Source organism: Belonocnema kinseyi, chromosome 3, assembly GCF_010883055.1.
Source record: "Belonocnema kinseyi isolate 2016_QV_RU_SX_M_011 chromosome 3, B_treatae_v1, whole genome shotgun sequence".
In the NCBI taxonomy this organism is placed as follows: Eukaryota; Metazoa; Arthropoda; class Insecta; order Hymenoptera; family Cynipidae; genus Belonocnema; species Belonocnema kinseyi.
In genome coordinates, this window is record NC_046659.1 from 150,595,173 (window position 1) to 150,610,476 (window position 15,304).

The 15,304-nt window shown below is 24.7% G+C and overlaps 1 protein-coding gene across 1 annotated transcript in view; it reads left to right on the top strand.

The window, feature by feature from the left end:
• The window catches only part of LOC117169147, an 87,107-nt gene extending 73,256 nt beyond the window's left edge, over positions 1-13,851 (top strand). Inside the window, exons 3-5 of the mRNA XM_033355356.1 lie at positions 718-870; positions 965-1,109; positions 12,335-13,851. Of these exons, the coding sequence (XP_033211247.1) occupies positions 718-870; positions 965-1,109; positions 12,335-12,967 (931 nt within the window). The 3' untranslated portion in view covers positions 12,968-13,851. The remainder of the gene's footprint in view (positions 1-717; positions 871-964; positions 1,110-12,334) is intronic.
• The last annotated feature ends 1,453 nt before the right edge of the window (positions 13,852-15,304 follow it).

Consider the following 15,304-nt stretch of genomic DNA (forward strand, 5'->3'; position numbering starts at 1 on the left):
GTTTATTTTTCAAAAGTTCTTCTTTTCGGGTATTAAAATTCTTTTTTTTTGTTGCGCATTATGAAACTACAACTTTAGTTAACAATTTTAAAAATTTTGAATACTTCTTGTATTTAAAATTATTAACTTTTTTTTTTGAAAATTTAACTGTTTACTGGAAACCCCTTTTTTGTAATTTTTCAACTGACAATTTAACTCTCCCATTTTTTTTAAGATTAAAGTTTTTATTAAAAATTCTCCTTTTTCGGTAAAAAAATAATTTTCTTCTTTTAAATTTCCATATTTGTTGAGTAAAAATGAATCAATTTCGTTGAAAATTACTTTTTGGTTGAAAAGTAATATTTTTCATTTAAAAATTCAATTTTTGTATAGAAAATTTGTCTTTTGGTTTGAAGGTTCAATAATTTAGGCAAACTTTTATTTATGTCTTGAGTAAAAAAAGTTTATTTTTAAAAAGTTCTTCTTGTCGGTTATTAAAATTCTTTTTTTTGTTGCACATTATGAAACTACAACTTTAGTTAAAAATTATAAAAAAATTTGTATTTAAAATTATTAACTATTTCTTTTGAAAATTTATCTGTTTAGTGGAAAACCCTTTTTTTTGTAATTTTTCAGCTGACAATTTAACTCTCCCTTTTTTTAAGATTGATATTTTTTAATTGAAAATTATCTTTTTTTTTGCAACCTTTTGATTTTCTTTTTCTCTGTTGGTGGCAGTGCTGAGAAAAGAGAATTTCTAAAGCACCTTGCGACCCTCCGTGGAGAGGGAAACACATTCCTCTCAATGCTCAACGACACGCGAAGACAGGTCAGGGAGTTGCACTACTCTGGAAGCAATGGCGATGGAGCTGTTGGAATTCAAGCCTACAGGTAAATTTCCATTAAAAAATGAGAAAAAAATAAATTATGTAATTGGGATTATTTAGAAAGAGTAGCAATAAAAATTAATACTTTTTTCATTCAGGCCCGTTCTCCGAGATCTTGCCAGGATCCTGGTACTGATAAACAGGAGAGACGATGAGATTCCAATGCCTCCAGACGACTGGCAGAGGCTTTTAGCTTGGGCAGAGCGACTTTTACGAAGATACAAAAGACATACTTCGCCTCAAGTGAGTTTATTCATTTTTTCACTCTCTCTTTTTCATTTTTTTTCGAATCAATTTTGCAAATTCAATCCACTTTTGCCTAAAGTCTTTTTTCAATTTTTACATGCAAGTCTCTAAGAGACGATGGTGAGTTGAGCATGTTAGAAAATAGAAATCACTTCCTTAAAAACTCGATCAGGGCCTATTTTAAGGTATAGAATCGCACGCAGATCTTTTAGTTGTTAAAAGAATTTTTCAAAGAAATTTATATTTGAAAATGTCATGTGGGACTAAAGCTGACTCCTATTTTTAAATACGAAACTTAAATATAATTTTATACAACCATCAATCGAATAATGAATTAAGAATATTTGATACTAGTATGAGAACCAGTTTTTAATGTTTTTTTTTTATTGAAAGGATTAACCATTATATTTTTGTATCGAAATGGTTGAAAGTTGAATTATTTGGTGAAAAATTCATTTGTTTTGCTTGCAGATTCAACTATGCTTGAACATTTAACAAGTTTGTTAAAAATTGATTCTTAATTTTTTATCTTTTTAGTTCAGAGGTCAACTTATCGGTTGAAAATTCATATTTTTTAGTTGAGAATTCACTATTTCGTTAATAATTCATTATTTTTTATAACAAATTAATATGCTGATTAAAAATTCAACTCTTTCGTTAACAATTAATTTTGTTGTTGTTAAAAATTCACTATTTCATTTGAATTATTTTTTAAAATTAATTTTTAACGTAAAATTGAACTGTTTCATTTTTTTTAGGATTTAAGAAATTTAAATTAGATTAAAATCCAAATTAAACATTCTATTTAACGTACAATAATTTTTTTTTAACGGGAGTTTACTGCTGTTTCATTTTTTGTGAAAATTTATCTTTTTTACTTGAAAGTTAAAAAATTTGGTTGAAAATTCGCCTTTTTGGTAGAAGATTAATCTGCTTGATTCAACATTAATTTATTTCTTACCTGATTTGTAGAAAATGAAAATTCTTTGTTGAAAGTTCAATTGTTTTTCAAAAGAAAATTATGGGTACCGAAATTTCGAAAGAAATAGCCGGAATTTTCGTTAAAAATAGAGATGAAAAATGGGTCATTTATACCGAAATTCGGTATGAATATCCAAACTTTTTCGGTACGTGTAGACACTTCCTTTATCTTTTCAGTTTAAAAGTAAACTACTGTTTGGTTGAAAATTCGTCTTTTTTCATTAAAAAGTCAAGTTTTTGGTTCAAAAATTCATACGTTTTTTAGTAATTCATTTTTGTTGTATAAAAAATTATTCTTCCTTGCTAGGAAATGAACTTTTTGCTTGAAAATTCAACTTATTCGTGGAATATTGAACTCTTTTCTTGAAAATTAATTTATTTTTTAAAAATATTTATCATTTTAGTTGAAAATTCATCTCTTTGATTAAAAATTCAACCGTTTCATTAACATTTAATTTGTTTATTGTTAAAAATTCATTATTTCATTTTTTTTAAATTAATTTTTAACGTAAAATTGAACTGTCTCATTTTTTGTGAAAATTTATCTTTTTTAGTTAAAAATTCAAAAATTTGGTTGAAAATTCACCTTGTTTGTTGGAAAATTAATCTGCTTGATTCAAAATTAATTTATTTCTTAACTGTAAATTGAAAGATTCCATTTTTTCTTGGAAATTAAACATTTTTTATTTCAGAATTCATTTTGTAACTATTCCATTTTTTGTTGAAAATTGGCATATTTTGATGAAAGTTTAACTATTTTATTGAAATTTTATATATTATATTAAACATTCGTATTTTTTGTTGAAAGTTCAATTTTTTTCCAAATAAAATTTAAATATTACATTTTTTGTTAAAAATTTATCTCTTGCCATGGCTATGGTTACCGAAATTTGGAATTTTGATTTTTGGTTAAAAATTCAACTCTTCGGTGAACTGTTGAGCCCTTTTTTGAGAATTAATTAATTTTTTAAAAAATATTCATCATTTTAGTTGAATATTCATCTCTTTGGTTAAAAATTCAACTGTTTCGTTAACAATTCTTTTTTTTGTTGCTGTTAAAGATTCATCATTCCAATTGAAAATTGTTTTTGTTTTAATTAATTTTTAACTGAAAATTTAACAATTTAATTTGTCTTGAAAAATTACATTTTTTTACTTTAAAATTCAAAGATTTCTTTGAAAATTCGCATTCTTTGATAGAATATGATTTTTCTTGGTTAAACATTAATTTATTGCTTCAATGAAAATTATAATGTTCCTTTCTTTTTAATTATTTTGTTCATAATTTACCTTTTTTTATAAAAAAATTAATCTTCTTGGTTGGAAAATAAATTTTTCGGATAAAAATTGAAATCTTTGGTTAAATGTTAAACTCTTTTAATGAAAATGCGTTTCTTTTTATAAAGATCTATCATTTTTAGTTGAAAATTCATCTTTTTGGTTGAAAGATCAACTCTTTGGATAACAATTCATTTTTTATTGTTAAAAATTCACCATTTTATTAGAATTTTGTTTAAATTCATCTTTTTTAGTTGAAAATTAAAATTTTTGATTAAAAATTTGCCCTATTTTGTAGAAAATTAATCTTCTTGATTCAAAGTTAATTTATTTTTTAACTGTTAATTGATCGATTCCATTTTTTGTTTAAAATTCGTGTATTTTTTGGAAAATTAATCTTTTTAGTTTGAAATTCATTTATTTAGTTGAAAAACTTTTTTCCAGAAATCTTTTTTTTTTACAAATTTAACAATTTTGTTGACAATTCATGTATTCTATTCAATAATCGTATATTTTTTGGTAGAAAATTAATATTCTTTGTTAGAAGTTCAACAGATTTTTTTATTAATTTATTTATACCGTAATTTCGGTACAAATATCCAGATTTTGAAAATAAATGTAGATACTTCTTTAACTCTTTAGTTCAAAATCCATATTTTTCGTTGGAAATTTGTCTTTTTTTTTGTTGAAAATCGTGTATTTTGTTCATAATTCACCTTTTTTCTTTATAAAAAATCAATCTTCCTGGTTAGAAAATAAATTTTTTGGTTGAAAATTTACCATTTTGGTTGAATGTTGAACTCTTTTCTTAAAAATTTATTATTTTTTTTTTTGAAGATTTATCATTTTCGTTGAAAATTCATCTCTTTGGTTGAAAGTTCAACTGTTTGGTTAACAATTAATTTTTTCGTTGGTGAAGATTTATCATTTCAAATGAAATTTTTGGTTTGAGAATTAATTTTTAACTGAAAATTAAATTATTCCATTTTTTATTGATAATTTATCTTTTTAGTTGAAAATTCATTTCTTTGGTTGAAAATTTCAATTTTTTGTTTTTGAAAACTCGTTTTTTCAGTCGTAAATATAACTATGCCATCTTTGTTTGAAAATTAATCTTTTTATTTAAAAATGGTTTAAAATGGAACTATTTGGTTAAAAATATTAACTGTCACATATTTTGTTCACAATTTTTTTTTTTTTGCAAGATCAACTATTTGGTTTAAATTTTAACTACTTTGTATAAAATTAATCGTCATAAATAAATTTTTTTGTTGAAAATTAAGCTGTTTTGTAGAAAACTTGTCTTTTTGGTAGAAATTTAAACGATTTGATTAAAAATTAACTTTATTTTTTGAACTTTTATATTTTTGGTTGAGACTTAAACTACTTTGTTAGAAAATTAAACTTTTGGGTTAAAAATATATTGAAAATGTGTCATTTGTAAGTTTCTTAAACTAAAAATTTAAAGATTCAATTTTCTCTTGATAATTTATTCTTTTGTGTTTATAATTAATTTTTGATGGAAGAAAAGTCATCTTTTTTAATTGAAAATTAACTATATTGCTGAGAACTACCCTTATCTCGCTTAAAAGTCAACTATTTTAAAAAAAATTTATTTTAACTGGTGAAAAATTCATTTTTAACTGCAAATTTAACTGTTTAATTGTTGGTTAAAAACTTATCTGATCGGTTAAAAATCCAACTACTTTTTTGAAAAATATTCTTTTAGTAGAAATTTGATCTTCTTGATAGAAAATTGCAAAATAAGATTTCTACTCAAGAAGTAAGGTGTAATGATGGAGCGTAGTTGTGATTTCTTCTGAAAAAATAGGCCTTGAATTCTCCAGTCCCCTAATGTTTATATTAGGGTGGTCCATAAATCCATTGGAAATGTTTTTTTCTTTAAATTTTGCAGGCATATGTCCCCCCATTTTTTTTTCGAATCCATACAAAAATAAATGATTTTTTCTTTGAAAAAAATTATATCCCATATTTTTCCCCATTAAAAAAAAGCGCTTTTTTTATATTTTGTTCAGAATCTTCAATAATAAAAGCATCGAGGTTACTCTCAACATTTCTCTTCACAATGAACCATAGAACACGAATCAGAAATTACTTTTTGAATTTTGCCGCGATAAGTCTGTTTTATGAGATCCCAAAAAACCCCATAAGTGAAAAATTGGGGTTTGCTAGTTTTTAATGCTAATTATTATTTTCTTGCAGTTTCTTTTAATTGAAGTTGTTTTCAATGTATAAAATATGAATTTCTACTTATAATTAGATGTTTAAATAAACTTAAATTTATATTGTTTATAGCAATTTTCATTTAGAATAGAACTAGAAAGTCGCGGTTTTTTTCTGAATTTTTCCACTTTTCATTTAGAATGAGGTAATAATTAATTCAAGGTAACAAAAAGAATTTTTTTTATATTAATAATTTATTATTATATTTTATGATAAGCTTAATATAATTATTATAATTTACAATTAATATAATTTTATATATTAATAATCATAAAATTAATAATAATATACTCTTTGATTAATGCTATAAAGTTACGGTTTTTTTGAAATTTTCAACTTTTTTTTCCACTTTTCACTTATAGCGAGGTAATAATTAATGCAATTCAAGAACCATAATTGTTGAAACAAGTTATTATTTTGTTTATCTTCTCTTAAAGTAATGCTAGAAAGTTGCGGTTTTGTCTTTAATTTTTAGCGTTTCTTTGCATTTTTATTTCTGAATAAATAATAAATGAACAACTGCAAGATTAATTTTGTTGCTAGTTTGCTAATACTTAAAAAATGTTAATTTAAACAAAAGGCTCTTCGTAACTACTTTAAGAAAAGTTACATACAATATGATCCACATAAAAAATTTGAAGAATTTCTCAAATATTCGGTTCCATATCAGAATAATAGATATTTGCGAAAAATTAAGAGATTGTTTAAAAAAATCATTTTTTCTGATGTTTATTTATTATTATAAACAAAATAACAAAGTAAAAAATTTAGGAAAAAACTGTCTGGCATCACTATAAGAGAAGATAGCGACAAACAATATTCGAAGAGAATATTATTAAAAATAATATTCAATAGTTTAAACATTATGCTTTTCAACTTGAATTAATTATTACTTCACTCTAATTGAAAAATGGACGAAAATTGAAGATTTCAGATAAACCTCCAATTTCCTGGCATTATTCTAAGAGAATATTGTTAAAAATAATATTTTTTGATAATTTTAATGGATTATTACCTCGCTCTAAATGAATAGTGGAGAAATGCAGAAAAACCGCGACTTTCTAATTCTATTCTGAGAGAAAATTGTTATAAACAATAATAAATTGTTAACCAAATTTTGGTAGACATCTAATTATCAGTAGAACATTATATTTTGTATATAAGAAACAATTTGTATTAAAGGAAACCGCAAAAAAATAATAATTAACACCAAAAAATCGCAGAATCGTATTTTTTTAATTATGGGATTTTTTTTTGGAACCCTATAAAACAAACTTATGATGGTGAAATACAAAAAAGAATGTTTGATTCATATGCTATGGCTTATTATGATATATTCTTTTTTCTTTGAAAAAATTGTGATTATGGGTGAAAATTCGTAGAAAACGAAATTTGGACCACCCTAATTTACATTCCAAACCCTCTCAAAACATCTACGAAAAATCCAAGTTAAGACCCCTGGAAATCATCGCTAAATCGGACTTTATAAACTGAGGACAAATGGAGAAGCTATTTTATATACATAGCTAGAAGCCGGCATGGTCGGTATATATTATTATTTATTTATTAATTTAAAAAGGTAGTAGGTAAAACAGTTAGGGACATTCAACTTTTGTTTAAAATTCATATTTTGTTGCTGATACGTCAAGTGAAATCTTTTTTGGACAAAAACGATTTTTTCTGAAAATTTGTCTTTTTGTTTTAAATGTTCATCTTTTTCATTGTAAATATTGAATCTTTCTTAGATAAAAATGCAACTATTTTTCTGAAAATTAAACTATTTCCTATAAAATTTAATTTTTGTTTAAAATTGGTATTTTTGTCTTAAAAATTCACCTGTTTTAGAAGAAATTTTATCTTTCTTAAATAAAAATGCAATTTTTCGCTTGAAATTCAATTCTGTTTTGAAAGTCTTTTTGACTTTAAAATTTAACTGCTTTACGAAATGTTTCATCTTTAATGGATAAAAATGAAACTGTTTGTTTAAAAATTCAAAAATTTTGTTGAAAAATCATACTTTTTGGTTGAAAATTCTGCTCTTTTGTTAAAAATTTAACTATTTCGTAGAAAATTTACTTTTTGTTCAAATTTAATATTTTGTTGTTGCAAAAGACAACTGAAATCTTTTCTGGATGAAAATTCTATTATTGTTTTGAAAATCTTTTTATTTACTAACAAATAAATAAAAATTCATCTCTTAAGACTCAAAATTACTAATTTTTGGCATAGAAACTCATTCTTTGTTAATAAAATTCATATTTTCATCTTGAAAAGTCAACTGGTATCTTTTTGCATGAAAACCCAAATATTTTGTTGAAAACATTTTTTTTTTAAATAAAAATTCTTCTGTTTTAAGAGAAATTTTATATTTTTTGGATGAAAATGCATCTATTTGGTAGATGATTCAACAATTTTGTTAAAAGGTCTTTTTTTGTTGTTAAAAATTAGTCCTTTTTGGATTGAAAATTCAATTTATTTCGTAGAAACATATCTCTTGTTTAAATATTCATATCTTGTTCGTAAAAAGTCAACTGAAATCTTTTTAAAAGAAAATTCAACTATTTTTTTGAAAATTTATCGTTTTGATTTAAAAATTTATCTATTTTAGTAGACATTTCATTTTTTTCATGAAAATGTAACTTTTTGGTTGAAAATTATTATTTTTTGTTTGAGTATTTAACTATTTTGTTTGAAAAATTTGGTTGAATCACTGTATTAAGAAATTATGTTTTTTTTTAAGATTTATATTTTTAGTTTCAATTCAATTAAAAATATTGTTTCAGTCTTAAATATTCCATTTTTAAAGCATAAAATTTGAAATTTTTCAATTAGAAAAAAAACTAAACGTCGAACGTTGTAATTTGAATTCTTTTATTTAAAAAAAATTAATTTGTGAGTAAAATTATTGAAATTTGATTCGAAAATAACAATTGAACACCTATTATTCTCAGAGGAAATTCGAGAAAGTTGGAGAAGTATTTACAAGTTTTGAAAAAATTAAAAATTCCTTAAAAAGTCGAAATGATTTAATTAATTTGAAAGGATGCTTCTACGGGTTCATGTACATGTACCTAATTTAAAACCCAATATAGTTTTTAGCAGATGTAGACAGAAAATGTAAAAGCTTTTTAAGAATTTTGAAAGGCTTCAGAAGAATAAAAAAAACTTTTTATAGAAAAATTGAAAATGATTTTCTATTTCAAAAAATTAATTTCAACATAATATTTTTAAAAATTTATAAAGATTTCAAAAATTGTCCAAATTGAGTGTGGAAAATTTTAAGAAAATATCTTTAATTTGGTAGAGCTAAAAAAATTATTTTGAAAAAATGTTATGCAACATGTAGATGTTTCAAGATTATAAAGTCAAATTTCGAAGCATTATAAGGATTTTTAAGCTATTTCAAATAAAAATAATTTAACTTTTAATTTTAACAGGCAATTTTTAATTTTTTTACAAATTTATAGTTGTCACTGGAATAATAATAATAATAATAATAATAATAATTCCAGAATAATAATTCTGACTTGGAACCGGAAATCTTCAAATTTTAACAAATTCCGAGCTAGTACTGGAAATTTTCAAAAAATTCTGAATTGGAACAGGAACTTTTTCCAAAGAATTCTGAGTTGAAACTGAGATTTAAACAAAAGAATTATAATTTGTCTTGGAAAAAAGGAATTTAAAAATTTAAATAAATTCCAATTGCAAAAGAGAATTTTTCAAAGATTAAATTCTAATTGATGAATATTCAAATTTGTGGTTGAACATTTGTCTTTTGGTCTAAAATTAACCTTCTTTCTTGAAAATTTATCTTTTTGTCTGACATTTCAAATTTTTTACTTTTTTGTTAAAGTCATTGTTTCTTATTAAAAATTTAACTATTTCAGTAGAAAAATAATCTTTTGGGTTGAAAATTGAACTGTTTTGCAGAAAATTCGCATTTTTTAAAATTAAGAATTCAACAAATTGGCTGAATTTCTTTTTGTTACTTGACTGAAAATTTTGTTTGTTTGAGAATGCAACTTTTTTGGTTGAAAATTCTTTTTTTTTTTTGGTCAAAGATTCATCTGTTTTATAGAAAATTTAACAATTTTTTATTAATTTGTTTTTTAAATATTTTTTAAACTGAAAATTTAACTATACCATGTTTTGTTAAAACTTTGTCATTTTTATTTGAATATTCAATTATGTGGTTGCAAATTAATGTATTTATGTTTTATTAGCTTAAAAAGCCAATTGCTTTGTTTAAAATTCAAATATTTTGATAAAAAAGCAAACTGTTTGAAACTGATATTTATCTAAAAGAATTAAAATTTATTTTGGAACAGGGAATTAAAAAATTGAAATAAATTCCGAACTGGAAAAGGAAATTTTTTAAAAGAATGAATTCTAATTTTAAGTTGAAACGAGATTTTTTCTCAAAAATTAAAATTATACATTTGTACAGACAAATTCTAATCCTTAGTTGAAACGGACAATTTTAGAAGAGAATTAAAATTCTGGATTTGAACTGGGAATTTTCAATTTAATTTACAATATTTAATTTGTAAATATTAGAAATTAAAATTGATAAATGTATAAATTCCCAGTTTTCCCAAAAAATCCCCAATTCAAATCCAGAATTTTAATTCTTTTCTAAAATTCTCCGTTTCAACTAAGGATTGGAATTTTTCTGTACAAATGTATAATTTAAGCTTTTTCGAAAATATTTCGTTTCAAGTTAGAATTAGAATTCATTCCTTTAAAAAATTCCCTTTTCTAGTTCGGAATTTATTTTAAAAATTTAATTCCCTGTTCCAACACCACTTAGAATTATAGTATTATATTATAATATCATAAATAATATTAAAAATATAAATTTATGAAATTCATTAAATAAAACTCTTGAATTTTCAACTTTTAAAACTGAATTTTAAAAGTTTTTTGATTAAAAAATTTTTAATTAATTGCGGTTAAACTGACAAATTAAAAAATTTTAACTTTTATAATTAATTGAGTTTAAAGATTCAGATTCACTTCCAGAAATATAAATCCACGTTATCTTTTGAAATGCTCTTAATTAAAGAATCAATCAATGCATTCAACAGTTTTCAAAATTATACCATTTTAAGACATTTTCAATTCTAATCTGAGCTCAAAATTGGTTAAAAATGGAAAATTCCCTGTTTAAATCGAAAATTTTTATGCTTTTAGAAAAATTCTCTGTTCAAATCCAGAATTTTTATTCTTTTCGAAAATTCTCCATTTCAACTAATTGTAAGAATTAGGATGTTTTTGTAAAATTCCCTGTGCCAATTCATAATTTAATTTTTTTTTTCGAAAATACCTCGTTTCAACATAGAATAAAAATTTTGTTTGAAAAATTCAATTTTCCATTGAAAATTGTTATTCTCCTGGATAAATTTGAATTCCAGATCAAAATGGGTTGCGAATATATTACAATTAAATTAAATATTGATAATATTATAATTTTATTTATTAATAAATTTATATATTTTATATTATTTATATTATTATAATTACAATTTTTCTTGGAACAGGGAATTAAGAAATTAAAATAAATGCCAAACTGGAGAATTTAAGAAACGAATTAAAATTCTGGATTTGAACTGGGAACTTTTTGGGAAAACTGGGAATTTATCAATTTTAATTTATAATCTTTACAAATTAAATATTGTAAATTAAAAATTCCCAGTTCAAATCCAGAATTTAAATTTTTTTCTAAAATTCTCAGTTTCAACTAAGGATTCGAATTTTTCTGTACAAATGTATCATTTGAATTTTTTCGAAAATATCTCGTTTCAACTTAAAACTAGAATTCATGCTTTTGAAAAATTCTCTTTTCCAGTTCGGAATTTATTAAATTTTTTAATTCGCTGCTCCAAGACAAATTATAATTATAATATTATATTATAAATAATAATTAAATAAAATTATAATATAAATATTTTATTTCATTGTAATATATTTTTAACCAATTCTGAGCCTGATATGGAATTTATTCAGGAAAATAACAATTTGTAATGTATCCTAATTCTTACAATTGGTTGAAATGGAGAATTTTCGAAAAGAATAAAAATTCTGGATTTGAACAGGGAATTTTCCTAAAAGAATTAAAATTTCCGACTTAAACAGGGAATTTTTAATTTTTAACCAATTCTGAACTGCAATTAGAATTTAAAATTGCTTAAGATGGTATAATTTTGAACATTTTTTAATTCATTGATTGATCCCTCAATTAAGAGCATAGAAAATGATCTTTGAATCTTTGAACTCAATAATTTATAGAAATTTAAATTTTTTAATTTGTCAGTTTAACTGCATTTCAATAAAAATTGTTGAATTGAAAAGTGTTAGTAGCTTCCATTTTACACGTGTAAATTGTTGAACATTTGAATAGAAAAATTTACATTCAAAAAACTTTTAAACTTCAGTTTTAAAAGTTTAAAATTTAAGAGTTCCACTTTGAGTGCTTTCATTTGCAGTTCAGTTTTTATTACTTCAAATGGAACAATTTTTTGATTTAGTGTTTCAATTTTATAATTTGATTGACCGTGAAGAATGTTTGTGAAGCGGGGAAAAACGGGGAATTTTTTTCTGAAAAAATAGAAAAATAGAAAAAATAGCTTGTCAGTTTACGAAGTCCGTATAACTATGATTTCCAGGGGTCTTAAGATTCCAGAAGTTAAAACTAGCACATATTTTTAATTTGATAGGTCGCCCAGCTAGTGACCTTCCTGCAACAACCGACAGCATCCTTGCAACAAATAGCAGCTCCCCAGCCCATATCGATATCCCAGCCCTTTAAAAGCTTCGAGTCCCGGGCAACTCCAACGAATCTCACCACCTTCCAGGCAAACGCTCCACTCACGACATTTCAAGCGAGCGACAAGTCCAGCATCAGTCCCGCAAGTTCGAGCCTCGGCTACACGAAAGACAGTCCCGTAAGCTCAAGTCTTGGTCAGAATAGCTCCAGCATTTACAACGAAAAGCTCAGCTTGAACGGCTCGACAAATGGGCAATCGATACCTCTGGTGTATTCCAAAGAGCCGCACTCGAAGGCAATGGGAGCCCATCTCCAGGAGCTCGCTCTTTCGCCCTTCAATCACACCTACAACCCTGAGACCTACAATCCCGACAATTTGAGGGATCGCCACCACTTGGATGACAATCGAGAATCGAGCAGTCAACTCGATCATGAATTGAGTCCACAGTGGGAATTTGAGAGTACAATCGAAGCTGCCAACTACACAATTTTGTCCGAGTGGTCGCCAGGTCGTGACTACCTCATCGACGATTTCACGATTTTGGGCTTCCGACCGCAGGACGAAATCACCACGGAATTGTGAGATTTGCGCGTCCTTCGAAATCATTTTCTTCCCGATTTCAATAGGTTTAAGCGTTACTAGCATATCGTGCAACATATCCAGGTTTCCAAAACGGTTTCATGCCATTCCGCTGTTGAGTTGGAACGAAATTTCACTCAAATATATCATACAAGAATTAAAAGAAATTCCAGAAATATATTTATTATTCGGATGCAATTTGGAATTAGATCCGCGCGCCATCGTACATTGCTCGCCTTTTCACGAGAGTGATTTTGACAGTATAGCTGTGGTCAATTGCCAACCGTGCGAGATTCTCTTCCATGATAAGTTACCGACAGTCGGTAAGTAAGATGGTGGTTCCCACAGCTATACTACTGTCGTCCGGGGAAGTACCAAATTGCAAATGAAAACTTATTATTTAACATACCTAAGATTAGACGAGAGTAAAAGAAGATTGCGAAAATACCAAATAAGCACTAAAGCATGAAATTATTGTGTAAAAAGGAAAAGATCGGTTCTTATTTATCATTAATTTTTCTTGAGCGTGGATAATTATGGTTCTTTGTAATAACTGTGTATTGTAACTTGGTCGCTGAGTGTGCGACCGAACTCGAAATTTTTCTTATCCAGTGTCCTTTGTTTTTTTTTTATATGAAAAAAGACGAATCCGTTTCATTTTTGAAACGCGCTATCTTCGTTTACATGGGAATGTCTTCGAGTAAGAGAGAAGATAACAAAAATTTTGATTGTATTTACTAAGGAGGAGGGAGGATCAGAATCGTTCTGGGTACGAATTTTGTACGCGGAGTTTTTGACCAGTCGGTCTTTTTTGTATATATCATTGTATCATTGTAAATAGCGGTTAATATTTTAGTATACATTTCAGCGACTATCGATTATACGATTAAAATAAAAGGAGATACGAAATAGTATATGGACTTTTTCATTTCCTTCTCCCCCTGTTCAATTATTCAAAATAATCCGACAGACAGTTTTATTAGGAAGACATCGTTTTTTTAAATTAGAAATTCAACAATTTAGATTAATTTCTTTTTATTTCTTGACTGCACATTTTTTTACTTAGAGAATTCAACTTTTTTGTTAAAAATATTGGTTTCTTATTTAATAATTTATCTGTTTTTTTAAATTTGATTTTTGTTTTTAAATAGCTTTTTAAACTCAAAATTTAACTATACAATATTTGGTTAAAAATTTGTTATTTTTAGTTGAAAATTCAGCTGTGTGTTTGTGAATTCATGTGCTTATGTTTTATTTGCTTGAAAATGCAATTTCTTTCTTTATCATTCATCCATTTTGTTTTGAAGTCATTGTTCTTTTTTAATTAAGCTATTTTGGTAGAAAAATAAACTATTTGGTCAAAAATTAATTTTTTGGTTATTCGAAATTCAGCTTTCGTATTTTTTAAAATTAAAAATTCAACAATTGGGCTGAATTTCTTTTTATTTCTTGACTGCACATTTTTTATTTAGAGAATTCAACTTTTTTGTTAAAAATTCATTGGTTTGTTTTTTAAAAATTTATCTGTTTTATTAAAAAATTTACCATTTTTTTAAATTTAATTTTTGTTTTTAAATAGTTTTTTAAACTCAAACTTTAACTATAAAATATTTGGTTAAAAATTGGTCATTTTTAGTTGAACATTCAGCTGTGTGGTTTTAAATTCATGTATTTATGTTTTATTTGCTTGAAAATGCAATTTCTTTCTTTATAATTCATCCATTTTGTTTTAAAATCTTTATTTTTTTTTTTTAAATCAAACTATTTTACTAGAAAATTAAACTATTTGATCGAAAATGAATTTTTTTGTTTGAAATTTTATATTCGAGTTGGAAATTCAGCTTTCGTATTTTTTAAATTAAAAACTCAACAATTGATCTAAATTTCTTTTTATTTCATGACTGCATATTTTTTATTTAGAGAATTCAACTTTTTTGTTAAAAATTCATTGGTTTGTTTTTTAAAAATTTATCTATTTTACTGAAAAATTTACCGTTTTTTTAAATTTGATTTTTGTTTTTAAATAGTTTTTTAAACTCAAAATTTAACTATACAATATTTGCTTAAAAATTTGTCATTTTTAATTGAACATTCAGCCGTGTGGTTTTAAATTCATGTATTTTTGTTTTATTTGCTTGAAAATGCAATTTCTTTCTTTATAATTCATCCATTTTGTTTTAAAATCATTATTTTTTTTTTTAATCAAACTATTTGATCGAAAATGAATTTTTTTGTTTAAAATTTTATATTCGAGTTGAAAATTCACCTGTTTTGCAAAAAATTTGTTTGTAAACAAATTAAAAATCGACAATTGTGCTGAATTTCTTTTTATTTCATGAC